The sequence below is a fragment of the Vulpes lagopus genome, chromosome 10, assembly GCF_018345385.1.
Source record: "Vulpes lagopus strain Blue_001 chromosome 10, ASM1834538v1, whole genome shotgun sequence".
Taxonomy (NCBI): domain Eukaryota; kingdom Metazoa; phylum Chordata; class Mammalia; order Carnivora; family Canidae; genus Vulpes; species Vulpes lagopus.
Window position 1 is genome coordinate 82,690,677 of NC_054833.1, and position 16,887 is coordinate 82,707,563.

The 16,887-nt window shown below is 54.7% G+C and overlaps 1 protein-coding gene across 1 annotated transcript; it reads right to left on the minus strand.

Annotated features, from left to right (window-relative positions):
- Window positions 1-4,944: 4,944 nt before the first annotated feature.
- HES4 (hes family bHLH transcription factor 4) lies at window positions 4,945-9,316 on the minus strand. The gene is made up of 5 exons (XM_041772232.1): window positions 9,180-9,316; window positions 8,388-9,019; window positions 8,206-8,301; window positions 8,016-8,103; window positions 4,945-7,914 (listed from the first exon to the last, which is right to left on the minus strand). The coding sequence occupies exons 2-5, from the start codon at window positions 8,493-8,495 to the stop codon at window positions 7,529-7,531; spliced, it is 678 nt and encodes a 225-aa protein (XP_041628166.1). The 5' UTR covers window positions 8,496-9,019; window positions 9,180-9,316; the 3' UTR covers window positions 4,945-7,528.
- Between the last annotated feature and the right edge of the window lie 7,571 nt (window positions 9,317-16,887).

Genomic DNA, 16,887 nt, shown 5'->3' on the forward strand with positions numbered 1-16,887 from the left:
CTCAGGGACCACTGTCTTTCAAGCTTGTTAGTTCATATATTTTGTCCAGGTTTTAGTTGTTTTAGTCAGGAGGATAAATCTGGTCCCTGCTCCTCCACCTTTGGTGGAGGCAATTGTCATTATGCAGATTGTTTCTTTTATTTAATTCCTTCAACCACACAGTGCTAGAGGTAAGTAGTATTACTAATCCTATACATTTGAGATTTTGTGACTTGCCCAAGGTCACACAACTAAGGGACAGCAGAAATAAAATTTAATCCCAGTCTGTGGGATTAAGAAGCCTTCCCTGAACCACCGTGCTGACAAGACCTTGAGGGGTGGCCAACACAAGAGCCCCACGCAGAGATTGTGGATGTAGGGCACATACACGTCTGCAGCCTTCCCAAACACAGAACAGGCTGAAGGAAATCCAGCACATGGGAGAGAAGGTCTGAGTCTGTAGGTCTTTGTGGGAAAGGCCCTGGCTGCCTCTGAGGGGGTTTTCTGTACCCAATGCAGCCTCTATCTCTGACCAAGGGATTGCGTGTCTCTGACTCAGCGTGTTTGTCCTCCTCAATCCAAGTGGAACAGATTCTAGGTGGGAAGACCTCCAGAAGAAGCCCAGCGGCAAGTGCTGTTCTAGGAAGAGCTGGTTACTGCTTCCCTCCCAATTCCCTTCTCCAAACTTCCCCCAATGCCACATCACAGGCCTGAGGGGACTGTGCACCTCAGACTGCAGTGGATGGCAGCCAAGAACCCCACAACCTGGTCACATACACACACACATACACACACAGAGTTGCAGCCACAGGACCTGTTGTTACAGCTGCCTGCTCTAAGCACTTCTTGGGGACTGGAACATTCCAGCACTATCTCATTCACTCCACACAACCCTTCCAAACTCCAGGCTGAGGTGGACCAGAATATTCCCCAGTGTTCTGGGCTGCCTTGGGCAAGAGGTTACATTTCAGGCTAAGGCTCACCATGGGGTTCATCTGGGGAAGGTCCCCTCTGTACCCTCGTGCAGGGAGCAACGACATACACAAAGGAGCATCAGCCCAGACACCTGAAGCTGTTTCTGCCCTTCGGAGGAGCAGGCATTTGCCTCATGACTTCCAGAAAGTCAACTGCCTCCTGTTACCAATCTACTTGGAAACAGTAAGTTCTGGTATTTTAGGGGCTACCAGATTGGGTAGCTTATCAACAACAGAAACATACACTGGCCCTCACAGTTCTGGAGGCTGAAGTCCGAGATCAGGGTGCCAACAGGCTGATTTTGTGAGGGCCCCTTCATAGTTGTGGATTGCTGCCCTCTGTCTCGTTACCTGGCAGAGTGAGTGCGAGCTCCCATGCCCTCAATCCACTGGACCTTTTATATGGACCTCAATCTACTCCCCTTATTGAGGGCTCTACCCTTGTGAGCAGTTCACCTCACAATGGAGCCAAAAGGCTCCATTTCCTAATGCCATCACCTTGGGGGGAGCTGGTCAGTCTAGGGCACCTGGCCTTTGCTCAGGAAAAGTCTGACCAAAGATCACTAGCTCTAAGTGAGCAGACTAGTCAGCTCAGATTCTGGGATGGGACTCATACCTCTCAATTTTGCAAACCAAATCTCTAGAGACACATTCACGGAACTTTCTCTTTTCCTAAAGCTGAACTGGAGAAGGAAATTGCTTGCTCACACCACTGGATGATGGCCTGTTCCACTAGCGCTAGTCTTTGTGGGGTTTTTTGTTTTGTTTTTAAAGATTTTATTTATTTATTTATTTATTTATTTATTTATTTATTTTTATTTTTAATTTTTCTTTATTTATGATAGTCACAGAGAGAGAGAGAGGCAGAGACATAGGCAGATGGAGAAGCAGGCTCCATGAACCGGGAGCCTGACGTGGGATTTGATCCCGGGTCTCCAGGATCGCACCCTGGGCCAAAGGCAGGCGCTAAACCGCTGCGCCACCCAGGGATCCCAAAGATTTTATTTATTTATTCATGAGAGACACAGAGAGAGAGAGAGGGAGGCAGAGACATAGGCAGAGGGGGGAGCAGGCTCCATGCAGGGACTCCAGGATCCTGGGTCTCCAGGATCACGCCCCGGACTGAAGGTGGCACTAAACTGCTGAACCACGGGGGCTGCCCAGAGCCAGTCTTTGAATGTGCAGAAAGCAGCTCAGCTGGAGCTCATATAACACTTTCCTGACCCCAGGCTGGCAGGAGAGCTGAGGTCAGTGGCATCACAGGGCCTGGGGCCTTGAACAATGAGAGGGGAGGGTCAGGAGCCCAATCAGCCCCCAGCCCTCTGGGTGTGACTGTTTAGTGCAGGCAGCAGTCAGGTCAGCTCTCAGGTCAGCTCGGAAGTTGGGAGGTGAGAGTGGGATGGTGTCCCCTCCCTACACCCAGGGGCTGCTGACCTCTCTCCCTCACTCTGCTAAACTGGCAAGGGGTGCTGGGGGACCTTCAGTGAGGGGAGGGGTAGGGCTGGAGAGGCCCTGCTCTCCACCAGCCTCTGGCTGGGACAAGCAGCTCCAGGAAGGCTCCCCCTGCCAGTCCACTAGGTGGGTAAGGATGGGAGGGAAAGAGGTGGGATGGCCCTGCTGGCTCAGGTGTGTGCACCTCCCTCACAGTCAGGTCAGGGGTTGATGAGGGCCAAGCATAGGGCTTTGAGCTGCCAACACTAACCATCTCCTCGTGCTGAGCCCCTACCTCCCCACACAGGCATTGGGACTCCTCACTCCACACTGTAGAGGCCCAGGTGTTGAACCCAAAACCCTCAGGTGGATGTTGAGGTCTGGTGGGACACCAGGAGGAGACACCTTTGAGGTAGCAGCAGACAGGTACTTTTTGATAAGCATGGTTATCAGGCTGCATAAAGAGTTGATGCACCCCATCAGGGAGCAGGGCAGTGTGGCCCAGGAGTTTCAGTGTCTCTGCTATGGATGACAGGGCCAGGTGAGGCCAGGCCCACCCATAGTAGTGGTACTATGCCTCTCGGCAGGAAGCTTCTCTCACACCTGTTCTTGTTGGAAACCTGGAGCCCGTGACTCCACAACCCCATGCTCTGATCCAGGGTTCCCTATCAGTTAGTGCCACAGAAATGACCCCTGGTTCTGCCTGGGTCCCTCAGGGGTGGACCTGGACTGTGACTGGTCAGCACCATGGCAGGGCCCTAGACTAGGGTCTGTAGTCCCTGCAACTATTATCATAAACAGAGAGTGGATGGGCCTTACTTTGACCTGGAAGCAGTTTCCTAGCAAGCCCCAAGAGTCCAGTCCTACCCCCACCCAACCTCTTCTACAACCCTGATGTTAGGTGGACAGGTGGGGATGGCTGTTGGGTGACTGTGGGTACACAGTTGTTTATTGCTGTTGTTATTTAAGCTTTACATACAACTTATTTATTGCTGCATAGCAAATTAATCTACAGTTTAGCAGCTTAAAATGACAAGCATTTATCATCTCAGTTTCTGAGAGAGAAATTCAGGAGCTGCTCAGCTGGGTGGTTCTGGCTCAAGATTTCTCCTGAAGTTGCTGTCAAGATGTTGACAGTGGCTGGGGTTTCATCCAAAGGCTCAAGGAGTTGGAGAATCTACTTCTAAAACTCACTCTCACTCAGGTCCACACTCAGTTGGCCTCTCCATAGTCAAGGACAGCTGGCCTCCCCCAGAGTGAATGATGTGACAGAAAGAGACAGAATAAGATGGACTTGCAAACTAACATTAAAGAGACATCACATGGCTTCTGCAGGGCCCTACTGATCATGTGAGTCAACCTCTCAACACATTCACAAGCCTACAAACCAGGAGGGGGATTGCTGGTGGCCTTCTAGGAAGCTGCCAACCCCGGGGCCTATTTTCTTGCCCATAGTACATCCCAGGATAGATCTAGTCCCTAGGGCTCTAGGAAGCTGAGACAGAGCAGCCAGGCACAGTTGTGGGACCCTGTAGGCTCAACTTCCTGCCCTGGAAAGCTTGCCAGGTGATGGGAAGAGGCTGCTGGGGCCTGGAGATAATCAGGGGACCACTGATTTGATGGGGGAACTAAGGCCTCACCTCTCAGGAGCCAGGGCTCCAAACAGCCCTGCCCCTCCACCACTCCAAATTTCCAACTGACTGCAGTTTCATGGGCCAACTTCTGTCACCACAGAGACTGATTCTTTCTCTAAATTTCAAACCCCCATGATCTGCTGTCATTGTTTGGTCCCAAGCCCTGGCCCCACAGACAGATGGGACCCAGACACACAAGGCTCCCACACCCACAGAGGCAGGCAGTACTGCTGACCATGCACATGAATTTAGCAAACATTTACCCACTCTCCGACTGCCAGGAACTGGGCTGGAAGGAGACCCCACGTTTTGAATGAGACTCCACCTACTGGTGGAGGGGAAATGATGGGCAGGCCTTCTAGCCTCCTTCTCCTCAGGAGGAGGTCCTGATTCCTCCCCCACCCCCACTACAGAGCCTGGGGAAGGTGCTTCATTTATTATTCAGCAGGAAATGTCTGCAAGACAAAAGCCAAGATAAAAATAGCTGGGTGGGTGGGTAGGAGGTCAGGGATAGGGGAGTAACCAGAAGCCCATCTAGGGGCAGTGAAGGGGGTAGGTGGGTAGGAAATGGGTGGAAGAGCGGGAGGGTAGAAAGGAGAACCCCTGGTGTGAGGGCAATTACTCTACATATTAGGCCCTAACTCCCCCCACTGAGGCCTGTACAAAAGCACTTGAGGAGGTCAGCTGGATTAGGCAGGTGTCCAGGCTGAGTGTGGGTCAGGGTGGGGGCCCTTCCACAGCTGGAGGCAAGAAGTGGCCTGGGGAGGAAGCCAGCTTCAGCTTGAGCTGTGTGTCCTCGGACCTCTCTGATGGAAGCAAGATTGACACCGTTCTCAGTCTTAAAAAAGAAAGAAATCTTGCCATTTATAACAACATGGATAGACCTAGAAGATATTACACTAAGTGAAATAATAATTCAGACGGAAAAAGATAAATACTGTATGTTTTTACTTAACATGGAAATCTATAAAACAAGACAAATGAACAAACAAAAAATAGAGTCTTGGGGTGCGTGGCTGACTTAGTCGGTTGAGCATACAATCCCTGATCTTGGGGTTGTGAGCTCAAGCCCCATGCTGGATGTAGAGTTTACTTAAAAATAAAATCTTTAAAAAAATACTCCTAAATACAGAAAACAAACTGGTGGTTCTCAGAGGAAAGGTGAAGGGGGTCGTGGTGGTGGGTGAAACAGGCAAAAGGGAATTAGGAGGTAGAAACTTCCTGGTATATAATAAATAAGTCACAAAGATGAGAAATAGGGTATATGGTCAGTAATACTACAATAACTTTGCGCCCTAACAGATGGTGACTACTCATGGTGATGAGCACCGTCTAATGTACGCAATGGTCGAATCACTACCTTGTACACCTGAAATTAATACAACACTGTATGTCAACTATACTTCAAAAACTCTCCCAAACCTCCAGACTCTGACTTTCATTTAATCAATCAGGTCACTATGAACTTAAGTGTCCCAAGCAGGTGCTAGGAACAAAGGGAGTGACACAGATACAGCCTTAGCCTCTGGAGCCCACAGTGGCTGCCTCCAGGGGGAGAGTAAGGAGACAGCACCAGCAGGGAGGCTGATTCAAAGGGACAGAGCACCAGGGAGCTTGCCTGTCTGTGGGACTGTGTGTGGTCCCCCACAGAGCCTGAGAGGTCCTTGAGGGTCCTCATGGCACAGCTCCCTTTGGCCAGTGTTGAGAGGACCAGAAGTAGGAAGTAAGAGGTATGGGTGGGTGGGGGCCAGGAGGCCAAGTTCCCGCTGCCCTCTCATGGGAGTAGTGAGAGCATGATGGCCCAAGTTCCAGGTGATTTCCCCAGGTGGCCACGCAGGTAGGAAGATCCCTCTTTTTCCTGCAGAATGTGAGGGGCCCACTTTGTACAGACCCTAACCACCCCCCTAATCACCCATCAGGCTTCACATCCCAAAGTGCCACACCCCTCCCCCAAGCTTCTGCCCTGAGACCCTCAGCAGCTCTCCTCCCTCAACCAAACTGAGCTTCCAGCTTCAGCAATGGACCCTGTGCTGGTCTCCTGCCCCAGAGAGCCTTCTAGGCCTAATCAATTATTCCTCCCTGACAGTCCTGCTAGTGCCACAGCTCTGAAGAAGGAGAGACTACCCTGAAGCTCCCCTAGGGCCAGGATCACTGAGTGTATAAAAGTCCAAGGACATAGTACCTGGCCCAGCAACTGCCACCATTTAGGACCACTGACCAAGGCCCTGGACTCTTGGGAAGATGGGCAAGGAGATCAGAGGGCCAAGAGTGATGGCTTGGCAGGGACCTGGAGATCCCTGCCAGGTGAGCATGGCTAAATGCGGGAGGGCCCAGGTGAATCCTGCCTCTAACACAACCATGGAAGCCACTGGAGGAGAAGCAGGCTAACCTCTAGCAGTGACTCACCCTCTTTCTCCTTGATGGGCCCTGGCCAGGTAGGCGGCAGGCTACCATCTGATGAACTTATCTGCAGTAGGGAAATGAATCTTGGCTCAACCTCTGATGGGCTCAGGGTGAGACACTCCAGTCTGAACTTGTATGACTCAGATCACCCTCTCATTGTAACTGGAGCATAGCCCCCAGCAGCAGCTGAGGGAGACCTGTGAACTGGGACAGTGACTCCAGGGCTGATGTCCAATGCTGCCCAGCACTACTGCCCGGGACTGTAGGGCTGACACACAGCAGGTGCTCAGGACAGAGGCATGCGCAGGACCACCCTCCAGTCTTTTCCCACTACCAAGAAGACCTCCCCTCCCAGGGTACACAGCAGGACTGGACTCTGGTGGGACAGTACCCCCACACACAAGCCCTGACATTAAGTGCTCTTGGCCAGTCTTGCCCCAGTTCCCTGTCCTCAGGACTCAGCCAGTCTCTCCTGTTGGCTCTCCTGTGCACACTGCCCTGGGGCAGGCTCAGTCCAGGCAGCTTTTTGTTGAACCATAAGAACAAAGTAGGAAGTGGACCAAGCCAGAACCAGTGCACCAAGCCAGAAGCTTCAGGCTATGATCACCTCTCCCCACAGCTCAGCAGCCCAGGACAAGAAGTGACAATGTTTCCACCTTCTAAGGTCCACAGGAGTGAGAGTAGGGTAAAGTACTTTAAAACACAAACAAACCAACCTTGCCCAATGATGCCGCCAAGACTGCTGACATTGGGATACATTCCAGAAAATGTGATGACTAGTCGCTTTTCTGGGCCTCCTCAGTGGCTTCTCACATTCCTAGTGCTTCCAGGAGGGTCGCTGGCTCCTCCACAGAGGCAGGCACATCGGCCAAGCCTTGGGGTAGAGGAAAGGCAGGGTACAGAGCCTGGGGGAAGGGCCACCCGCAGTCCTGCCCCAGAAGTCTGGCACAAAGTAACCAGCAGAGCCCCAGAACTAAGGGCTGAAAGAAACGCCACCCTAGAGTCTTCACAAAGAAAAGATCAAAGCTCCCTCCACGCGGCCTCTGGAAACAAATATTCTCAGGCACGCTCTCAGCAAAGGCCACGGCCCCAGAACCGTGTGCAGCCTCAGCGCAGCCAAGGCCTCCAGGGCGCGCCCCGGTTCTGCAGCCCCGCCCTAGGGACGGTGCGGGGCGTCCCGGTCAGGCCCGGCGGGAGCCGCAGCGCGAAGGCGTACCCGGGGCGCAGCAGGGGGAAGGGGCCGTCGAAAGCCGGGAGCGGCGGGCAAGCCGCGTAGACCTCGGGCGCGCGGGCCTCTGCAGCGGGGGGTGCCGGGGCGGGGCGGCGCGAGGGCCCCAACTGGCCCAGGCAGGCCGCCAGGTGGCCGAGCAGGCGAGAGCGCACTTCGGCCGGGACGCCCTCGCAGCCGGCCAAGAAGCGATTCACCTCCGCGAGACACTCGTTGAAGCCGGCGCGGTACTTGCCCAGGACCGCGGGGTCGGCGCTGAGCGCGGCTGCGGGGCGGCAGGGGACAGGCGGTCGGTTCCCGCCGCGGCGGTCCGGGGACGCCTCCCGGCCACCTCCCTCCCACACGCCGCTGCTGCCCGCGCCTCACCTGTCACCTGCACCCGCCGCAGGCTCTGCAAGTGCCTCACGGTCATCTCCAGGATGTCCGCTTTCTCCAGCTTCGAATGGCGGGAGCTCTGGGGGGAGGGCGGTGGTGGGCGGCTTGCAAGCCAGTAGTGCGCCAAGACTTGCGGGTCCGCACCTCCGCCCCTCGGCCTCCCCTCCCGACCCCGACTTACATCCTTCCTGAAAGCGTCCAGGATGAGGGTCTTGAGCTGCGCGAGGCTTTCGTTGATGCGCGCTCGGCGCCGCTTCTCCATGACCGGCTTGGAGGACTGTGGATCGGGCTGTGGCTGAGTCCCGCGTCCATCCGCCCCACCCCCCGCCCCCCGCCCCCCGCCCCGCCCCGCCGGCTCCCCACCTTTCGGTGCTCCGCCGCGCTCCGGGGCTTATTCGGGGTTCGGCTAGCGCTGGCCGGCGCTCCTGCCAGCGGCGAGGCCCTCGGCTTCCCTGGGGTGTCCGCAGGCATGGTGCGCCTCCGGGGCCAGGCGGGGTGCGCCGCCGGCGGCGGGCGGGCGCGCGCGCGGCGTCCCCCGCTCCCCTCGCTGGGGTGTCAGGCTGCAGGCCCGCGCGCAGACTTGCCAGCCGCCCGGCTATTTAAGGCAGCGCGGCCGCCGGCTGTGTGAACCGGGCTCGGCATTCTTTCCCACACTCTCACCAGCCAATGAGAGGCTGCGCTCCACCCGCCTGCCACCCCCCCCCCCCCCCCCGCCCCCGGCCGCCGCCCCCGCCCAATGTCAGCCCCGCCCCGGCTCCCGGCCCACCGATCCAGCGCGCGACAAAAGCCTCCAGCTGCGCGGGGATGAAGCGGGAAAATCGCCGCGCCCCCTCCTCCGCTGCCGCAGCTCGACCTGGGCGCCCGGACGGGGCCTCTTCCGACCGCTCCGGGCAGCGGACCTCCCTGGCTGGGCGGAGTCGCGAGGCGCTCCTTCAGGCCCCGCGAGGCGGGGATGGGAGGAGGGCGCGGAGCTCGCGGAGGGCGGCGCGGGAAATCTGAAAGGAGAACGCGCCAGGGGAGGTGGGCCAGGCCTCGGAGGAGCAGGCGAGCCTCGGCCCACGCGCCTCTTCCGTTCTCCCTCGCCATCCCGGGTTCCCGTCCGGGGCCGAGGGGCTCAGAACAGCCTCACGGGACCCCCACTGCCTGCACACCTACCCCAGGCCTGTGACATGGTGAACGTGGCACACCGGCCCCGGGGCAGGAGAGAGACCGGCTGGCTACAGTCTTGAGGCAGCCAGGGAGTCGCAGGACAAGTGCACTAAGGCATAGAACCGTTGAGGGTGATATTGCTGGACAGGTTGGTGATGTCACCAATCAGGCTGGAAGATGTCACTGGCCAGGCTGGCAATGCCACCAGATAATGAGGCGATATCTCAGGCTGAAGGTCAGTGATCACACAAGCCAGATGAGGTAATGTCACCGGGCTGGTAATGTCACACTCTTTTAGATTACTCAACAGTAGGCTAAGCACCAGCTCAAAAAAATGAGGAGCAACTGTTAATATCTGTTTCTTCCAAAGTGGCACAGTGAGAGAAACAGGACTATGTTATTTTCCTGTTCGATATTGTTTTCATTTTGAATTAGGTTGCAGGGCCATAGTCTTTGCATACTAACAGTCCACAGTCCACTGTCGCCTGGCAGCAGTGTGGTTTCCCATAGACGTTTCCGGAGTCCCACAGTGGGGCTGGCCAGGTGCTGGGGCTTCTAATCTGGTGCTGGAGGAATTGCCAAGCAAAATAATCAGTCCGTTGTAAGCGATGGAAAGAAATGGATAGGCTGCTGGGGGAGAGGAAACCCTTCTTTTGACTGGGTGGTGGGGAAGTCTTCTCTGAGATGGAATCCTCTAGGGAGACGGCAGCTCTGCAGAGCCTCAGGGGGAGGGCATGGCACCCCCAGGATGGGGAAGGGACCCCAGGAGCTGAGGGAGGAGGGGAAGGGGCAGGCAGAGGCATGGGGACCTGGAGGCTTTGGGCCCCGGGAGGGCTGTGGGAGAGCCTGGGGCGGGGGGAGCTTTTCTGAGCAATGGAGTGAGCGGATGGCGAGCCTCGAAGGGTCAGGTCAGCTCGACTGCTGTGGGTCTCCATAGTGAGTGTCCACGGCTGGCCCTTGCCCCAACACCCATTTCCGGGTCCCACTCTGGGCCCCCATCCAGAAGCCACTTTTCCTTTCCGAGACTGACTGTAGTCTAGGGTCAAGCAAAGTCCTTGCCTGCCCTCCACCGATGCCCTCCCCCTGCTGGGCTCCGCTGCCTGCCTGCGATCCCTTCTGCACAGGCATCTAGATGAGGCTACCGGTTCCCCTTTCCCGCCCAGAGGAGCGTACGGGAGTGGAGGGGGCGTTGGAAAGCCGTTGGGGTCAGGCAGGAATCTGAAGAGCTGCCACCGTAGCCCAAAAAGCCCTGGGAACGCTTTTCGGACGGGCGCAAGCTGGAACCAGTCCTGCCATCTAGGAGGTCGCCGGGATTGCAGAGGCCGGGAGCCCGCGAGCGCCCCCAGTGGCCACCGGCGCCTCCTCCTCCTCTTGGGAGTGGTCGGGGCGCAGCCGCTTGGCCAGGTGGGTTCTGGCAGGCGGCCAGACTGGAAGGAGAGGCCTGACAGCGACGTTCTTGCCCATTCTTTCCCTCACTAGTTGTTAGATGGGCTGATTTACCTTCCTGTACCTGCTTCCTCATCTGTAAAATGAGTCACCTTTCTATTTATCCCAGGATTATTGGTAAGATAAATGAGAGCCTACTTTAAAGGTACCCAGCATGCAGTGAGAACTGGGGACGTGTCAGCTGCCCTGAAACTGCCCCAGAGAAGCAGGTGGGAACAGAGGGAAGATATGCCTCCCAGTGCTCTCCACACTCTGAGCACCTCCTCGGCTCATCCTCAGAGGCCTGCCAGAGAAGGAAAGAAGCCCTCCACCCAGGGTGTCCAGGGGCCTGTATCTTGGCCTTCCCAGCATCAGTCCCAGCAAGGAGCCCTCTCTAGGCCAGAGCATGGTATGCTTTCCCAATGTCCTCATCACCTACATCCCCATTATCTGTCTGGTCATGACCCTCTAGGCCCTTGTCCCACAGACTGCCTCTGTAAGGAAGCACCAGCTGGCCTCATGGATAGGCCACAAGGAGAGGTCCCATGGAAAGGCCTTGTGTAGGTGTCACAGCCAGCAGCCCAGTGGTCAGTCTCAGCTTCCAAACACATGAGCGAAACACCTCCAAATGATCCCAACCTGAAATTGCCATGCCACCTATTTCACATCTGATCGGCTGCCCCTGTGTGCTCTGTTCCAATTCTTGGTTCCCAGAGTAGGACAGTTGTTTACTATGACATTTCAGGGTCAGTTGTTTCAGAGCAGTAGTAACTAGACTACCTGGGATGAACCAAGGCCTAAACCCAGGGACAGTGGTTTTTTCCACCCACTCCTCCTTCCCTGTCCTTATTCCTTATTTTCTCCTGCATTTACAGGGCCTTTGAACCCTGGCTTTCTGTCTGATGAATGCTTCTTGGGAGCCATCAAAGGCCAGCTGTCTGTTTTCCTGGACCCAGGCCTGAGTGGGCCACGCCCCAGATGGCTGATGGTTCAGGGGATGTCCGCAGGGCCCACTGATGACCATAGGGTGGGGAGCAAAGCAGGAAAGTCAGTGGGGGAGTTTGTGAGGAAAGATGGAGATATCTTCTAGGCCAGACAGGGGGCTCTAGCCTTATGGGGGAGGAGGTCTCACATCGGCCACCATAAAAGCATTCCTTATGACAACATTCAGCCAGTGTCACTTGAGAGCCTGTGAAATGCTGTTTGTGTGCATCCTGCCTCCCAACCTCTGACAGGAAGATGGCACCTGCATTTACACCCTGCCCCTCACATTCCTTTGGCACATGGATTCCAGAACATAGGAGATACCATAGGCCACCACCTGCTCCTGTCTTCCCATGTGCCCTCCTTAGAGTCTGCTACCTCTTCTCCTGCCAAGAGGCAGCAGCCCATCGACTCAGGCAGCTGGGGCCAGAGCTGTCAAGTGACTAAGCTAGAACTGTTGTTGGTTCTCTGCTGCAAAGTGGGATCTGGGGGCTGAGTCACTGTTTGCCAGAATCCAGCAAGTGACAAAGGTCAGGGCTGATGGATCCAGGATGCAAGATATCAATGAGGGAAACAAATGCCCAGGACCCAGGCAGAGGCCAGGAGCACAGCTTGCTGATGATGAGGTTTCAGGTTCCAGGATGGTCCTCATCTTCTTGGCCAAGGGGGCATCTTCCACCCTTACAGGCCATGGAACCGGCACACTTTCCCTCAGCTACCTGAAGAGTGGGCAGGGCACCCCCCCCCCCAAACACATGGTGAGTGATAGCATCTTCCCCATGGTCTGGGCGTTATTAATATCTTTCTCCAAAATCTGAGTGTTGACACCTCTCCAGATCCGGAAAGTCATATCTCTCCACCTTGGGAAGTGGTGAAATTTCTCCCAACCCCTGTCTGTGTGGGATGGCTCCTAGGGGTGCTGCTCCCTCTTCTTGGACCACTACACCTGGAGAGAGGTGAGCTTCCTTGCCCTTCCTCTGTGTAACTTCCAGACCACTCTCTTCTCTACCACAAAAGCCCCAGCTGTCAACCTTGTATTGTCACACCTCACCTTGCTGAAGTTGTCTCTGCGCCTGGGGCTTCTCTCAATCCCTTTGTGTTTTGTTTTGTTTTGTTTTTTTAAGATTCTGTTTATTTATTCATGAGAGACACAGAGAGGCAGAGACACAGGCAGAGGGAGAAGCAGTCTCCGCTCAGGGAGCCTGATGCGGGACTCGATCCTGGGACTCCAGGATCATGCCCTGGACCAAGGGCAGGCGTTCAACCGCTGAGGCACCCAGGCGTCCCCACTATGTGTTTTATTCCTGATCCTCTGTCACTTTCCCCAAGCACTCCTGCCACGGTTCCTGGTAATTTCAAAATCCACAAAGATGATTCTCCAACCTTCTGGACGTCCTCCCCTTCAGCAGTCCTTTTACCTCCCCACTTGGCCCCTCACTTCCCTGGCCAGGGTCCTTCTCCCGAATGCAACCCTTCCCCGGGCTAACCTCAAGCATCACATTCCCTGCTGACTTCACAGCTTCACAGCTCGTGTCTCCCACTCTCCTTCAGCCCTGCTAAGATTGGCAGTCCCTGGATAAGACCCAGGCTGGTGCTTCCTCATCCCCTGACATCCTTTCCCCTCTGTATCAAGAGAACCTTATCTGGCCAGCCATGGGGCCTGCTCCCTAACCCTTGCTCCCTCCTGTTGCTTCATCATATTCTCTAGGCCAAACCACAGCCTGGGTTAAATTCCAGCTATCTTTGTGGCTTCATAGTCCTCTGCCTGTTCCTTTGCACAGTTGTAGGATCTGGGTGGTGCTGTGGCTTCCTTGGGGCCTCCCTCATGCACCTGCTGTCAGTTGTCCGCTGGCCTGCCAGGAGGGAAGTGGCACCACATATGGACACTAGAGTTGCGGTCTCCGGACTTCTGGCTCTCTGCCACGTGGCCCCATCCTGCCCAAGCTGGACCAGCTTCCTCATTTGGCTTGGTTAACATTTCAGAAGGGTGAAGTGGACACTCGGGGTCTCTTGAGGCCTGAGCTCCAGAACTCACAAAGTGAAACTTCTGCAACATTGCATCAGCTGAAACAAGGCCAGCCAGATTCAAGAATAACATGCCGTGGCCATGTTTCTCCGTCAGTCACATGAACCCTCTGACATCCTGCAGCTGCATGTGGCCAGAGATGCTCCAAACCACTGATCATCCTTGCCTTGCATTCTGGACCATGGGCCTCAGGTGGCCCTGATGCTGCCCAGGCACCTCACATCCCCTGGCCACTCCCCAATGTGCTCTTAGCACACTGGTGGTCCTCCTTGGGCCCGCAGTGCCTCTTCCCTATCCTGGTCTCACCTAACATGAAGCCAAGGATGTAGAGGCCTGCAGAACATAATGTCCCCTGGTTGAGCCCCTGTGCTCTGCACTAGGCAGGTAGCTGGCACCCTCCGCTCTCTCTGCATCCTCAGTTCCTCTCCCTGTGAGTCTGTTCCCATTATGCTGCTCATGTTAGAAAAGCACAACACAACACCAACTTATCAGGTCCCCACTTCACTCTCCACCTACTGCTGCTTCTCTATGGCGAAGCTCCTGGGACAACCATCTACCGTGTGAATCCAGTTTCTCTCCTCTGCTTTCTCAAACTCTCTCAGTCTGCCCCAAGACTGTGGAGACCAAGCTCGGCAAGGTCACCAGGATGTCCCTGCGGTTGATTCAGTAGTGACTAGGGTGGCTACACATCCCTCTCTGGCTTCTTAGCCATATCAACCCCTGATTGCCCTCCGCCTCACTGCCACTCCTTCTGCCTTTCTGATTTCTGCATGACTCCTTACCCTCTCCTTACCCACTCCCTTGCATGCCTCACACAGTCTCCTGCTAATGACATCCCAAATGGTAACCCCAGCCTGGACTTATCCATGAACTGCAGGCCATATCCCTCACCGGATTTTAAATCTAACAGACATTTCAGGTGCAATATGTCTATAACCAAGTTCCTGAATCCTATAGTATTGGGTTTTGACTGTGGATCTCAGTTTCACACCTACCCTGGAGTCCTCCCCCATCCCTCCCACCACCAGGAGGTCCTGACCACAGAGGCATGAGTAGGGTTGGCCACCTCCCTCTGGACCACTTTTGTCCCACTTCTACCCTCTCTAGCCCTAGCCTCTTCTCTGCTGCCCAACCTCCTGCCCCACTGTAGTGTCCCCATGTTCTCCTATGACTTTCCCCTCTCTGACACCTGGTGAACAAGTTGTTATACTAACTTTTCTGTTTAGACAAATGGGGCAGTCTCTGCCTGGTGTCTGGGCCTGACTGAAGCCCCTTGCCTCCCCTACATCTTTCTTGGACTCCCCAGACCAGCATTCTGCTGCCACCCTTGACACTAGGAGTCCACTCTCCACCCTGGCCTATCAGGCCCTACTACAGCTCTAGCTCCCTGATATATCCAACACCTCTCCTGGCACTGACTCCTCACCAACACCACATTTTCTCTGGATTTTCAGAGAAGCTCCTAATTGATCTCCAGCTCCCTTCCTGACCTGAGGTCTTCTACTTCATGCAACTGTCCTGATGATCCTGTTAGGCCTGAGCAAAATCAGGTCAGCCCCTCCTGGGGGAATAGTGTCTCCAGTGTCTCCATAGTGTCTCCAGCATAGTGTCTCCAGTAGCCATCTTCATGCCCTGCTTCTCCACATCCACTCACCAGCCTTACTGCCTCCCGTATGTGTAGACACACTCCTGCCCCAGGGTTTTGCAGCACCTGTGGCCTCTGCCTGGGACTCTTTAGGATTTACATCCCCCTTTCCTGCTCTTTTCTTCTTTGTACTTATCCCTGGCAACACATGCCTTTCTTTTTTTTCTTTTTTTTTTTTTTGGTTTAGACTTTATTTTTAAGTAATCTTTATACCCAACATGGGCTCAAACTTACAACCCTGAGATTGAGAGTTGCACGCTATACCAACTGAGCCAGCTGGGCACCCTGCAACACATGACTTCTGTACCTACTTATACCACTCGATGTCTGTCCACTACACTAGAATGTGAACTCCATTTTGTCCAGGAGTAGTACCTGGCACAGAGTGTGTACTCTGTAAAGATATGTTAGCCAAATGAATGAATAACAAAGATGGCACCTCTCCAATATCCAGATAATGATATCATCTTTTCCCAAAATCAATGGTGACAGCATCCTACCAAGATCTGAGCAATGGAGGCATATATTCTAATATCTCATATCAAAATATGATTTTCAAGGCAAAAAGCATGACTTCCAAAAAAATGCAGAGTGAGCACATGTCGAGTGTTTGTTTAGTTCGCCAGTGGGAAAACCAGCAGGTTTGAGGGAGGCTTTGAGGGAGTACAGGTCAGATGCCATATGAGGCAGTAAGATCGTGTTTCTCCAGGATAGAAGTCCTCTATGTCTGGTAGGATAGATGTCTACACCACATTAACCTGTAACTTCAAGAATATCAGCAAAGGTACCTCCAGGGAGACCTTCAAGGATGGGAAGGCTCCTTGTGCCCAATTTCCAAGTTTGGGATAATATTCTTAACACTGGGGACTGGTAGGCTCTTCCTCATCATCTGGCAGTAGAAGCCTCTCCCCCAACCTTCCTACCTGAGTCTCCTCCTCCCCACTTTGGCCCCAAAGCCCAGATCCCAACCTGGTGTGGTGAGAGATTGTCAGGTGTGGCTCAAGCTAGGGGCTCTGGACTTCATGAAGTGTCAGGGCTTTGTGTCCAGGGGTAAGTCCTGCAGAAAGGGAGGATAAGGAACTGATCCTTCCTTCTCTTCCCCCTCCCCACCTCTTCCTCTCCCCTCAAAGGGTGGGCAGAGCAGGTGGGGTCTGCAGATGCATCCCATTGGATTTTCTCTGTTTTGTGTCTTTTAGCTTTAGCCTTGGGTGTGTCAGGTGCCTATAACTTTCCTGCTGCATCTGGGATGAAAAGATGAAAGTGCCATTTAGTGGCAAGGGACATTTGGGAGTCCTCCAGCACAACTGGCCCTGGGTCTCCACACTGCAGACTCCAGGCTGTTCTCGTGTGGGCCTGAACTCAGAAGACCTGTCCAACAGACAGGTAACCACACAGGATTATGGGATATGCCTGGCCCTTCAGCCACTGGCAGCCTTAGCACAGGGGCCACATGGGCCAGAATCCAGCTGCGCTCCTTCCTTACTGTCACCTGGTCCTGTGGGTTTGAACCAAGTTGAGTGCCCCCTACCTTGCTCCTCCCATACCACAGCTCCAACTTGCTGCCTCCCCCAGGTTAGAATAGACCTCCAGGGGACATCTGACTGGCTGTGTCAGAGAAGTGTGTGACTCTTGAT

Excerpts from the sequence above, each read along its gene's own strand:
- HES4 (XM_041772232.1), bottom strand. The coding sequence starts at position 8,495 with ATGCCTGCGGACACCCCAGGGAAGCCGAGGGCCTCGCCGCTGGCAGGA. Across the intron at positions 8,302-8,387 it reads GCGCGGCGGAGCACCGAAAG|TCCTCCAAGCCGGTCATGGA; the intron begins GTGGGGAGCCGG and ends CCCGATCCACAG. Across the intron at positions 7,915-8,015 it reads GCGGCGGGTGCAGGTGACAG|CCGCGCTCAGCGCCGACCCC; the intron begins GTGAGGCGCGGG and ends GCCGCCCCGCAG.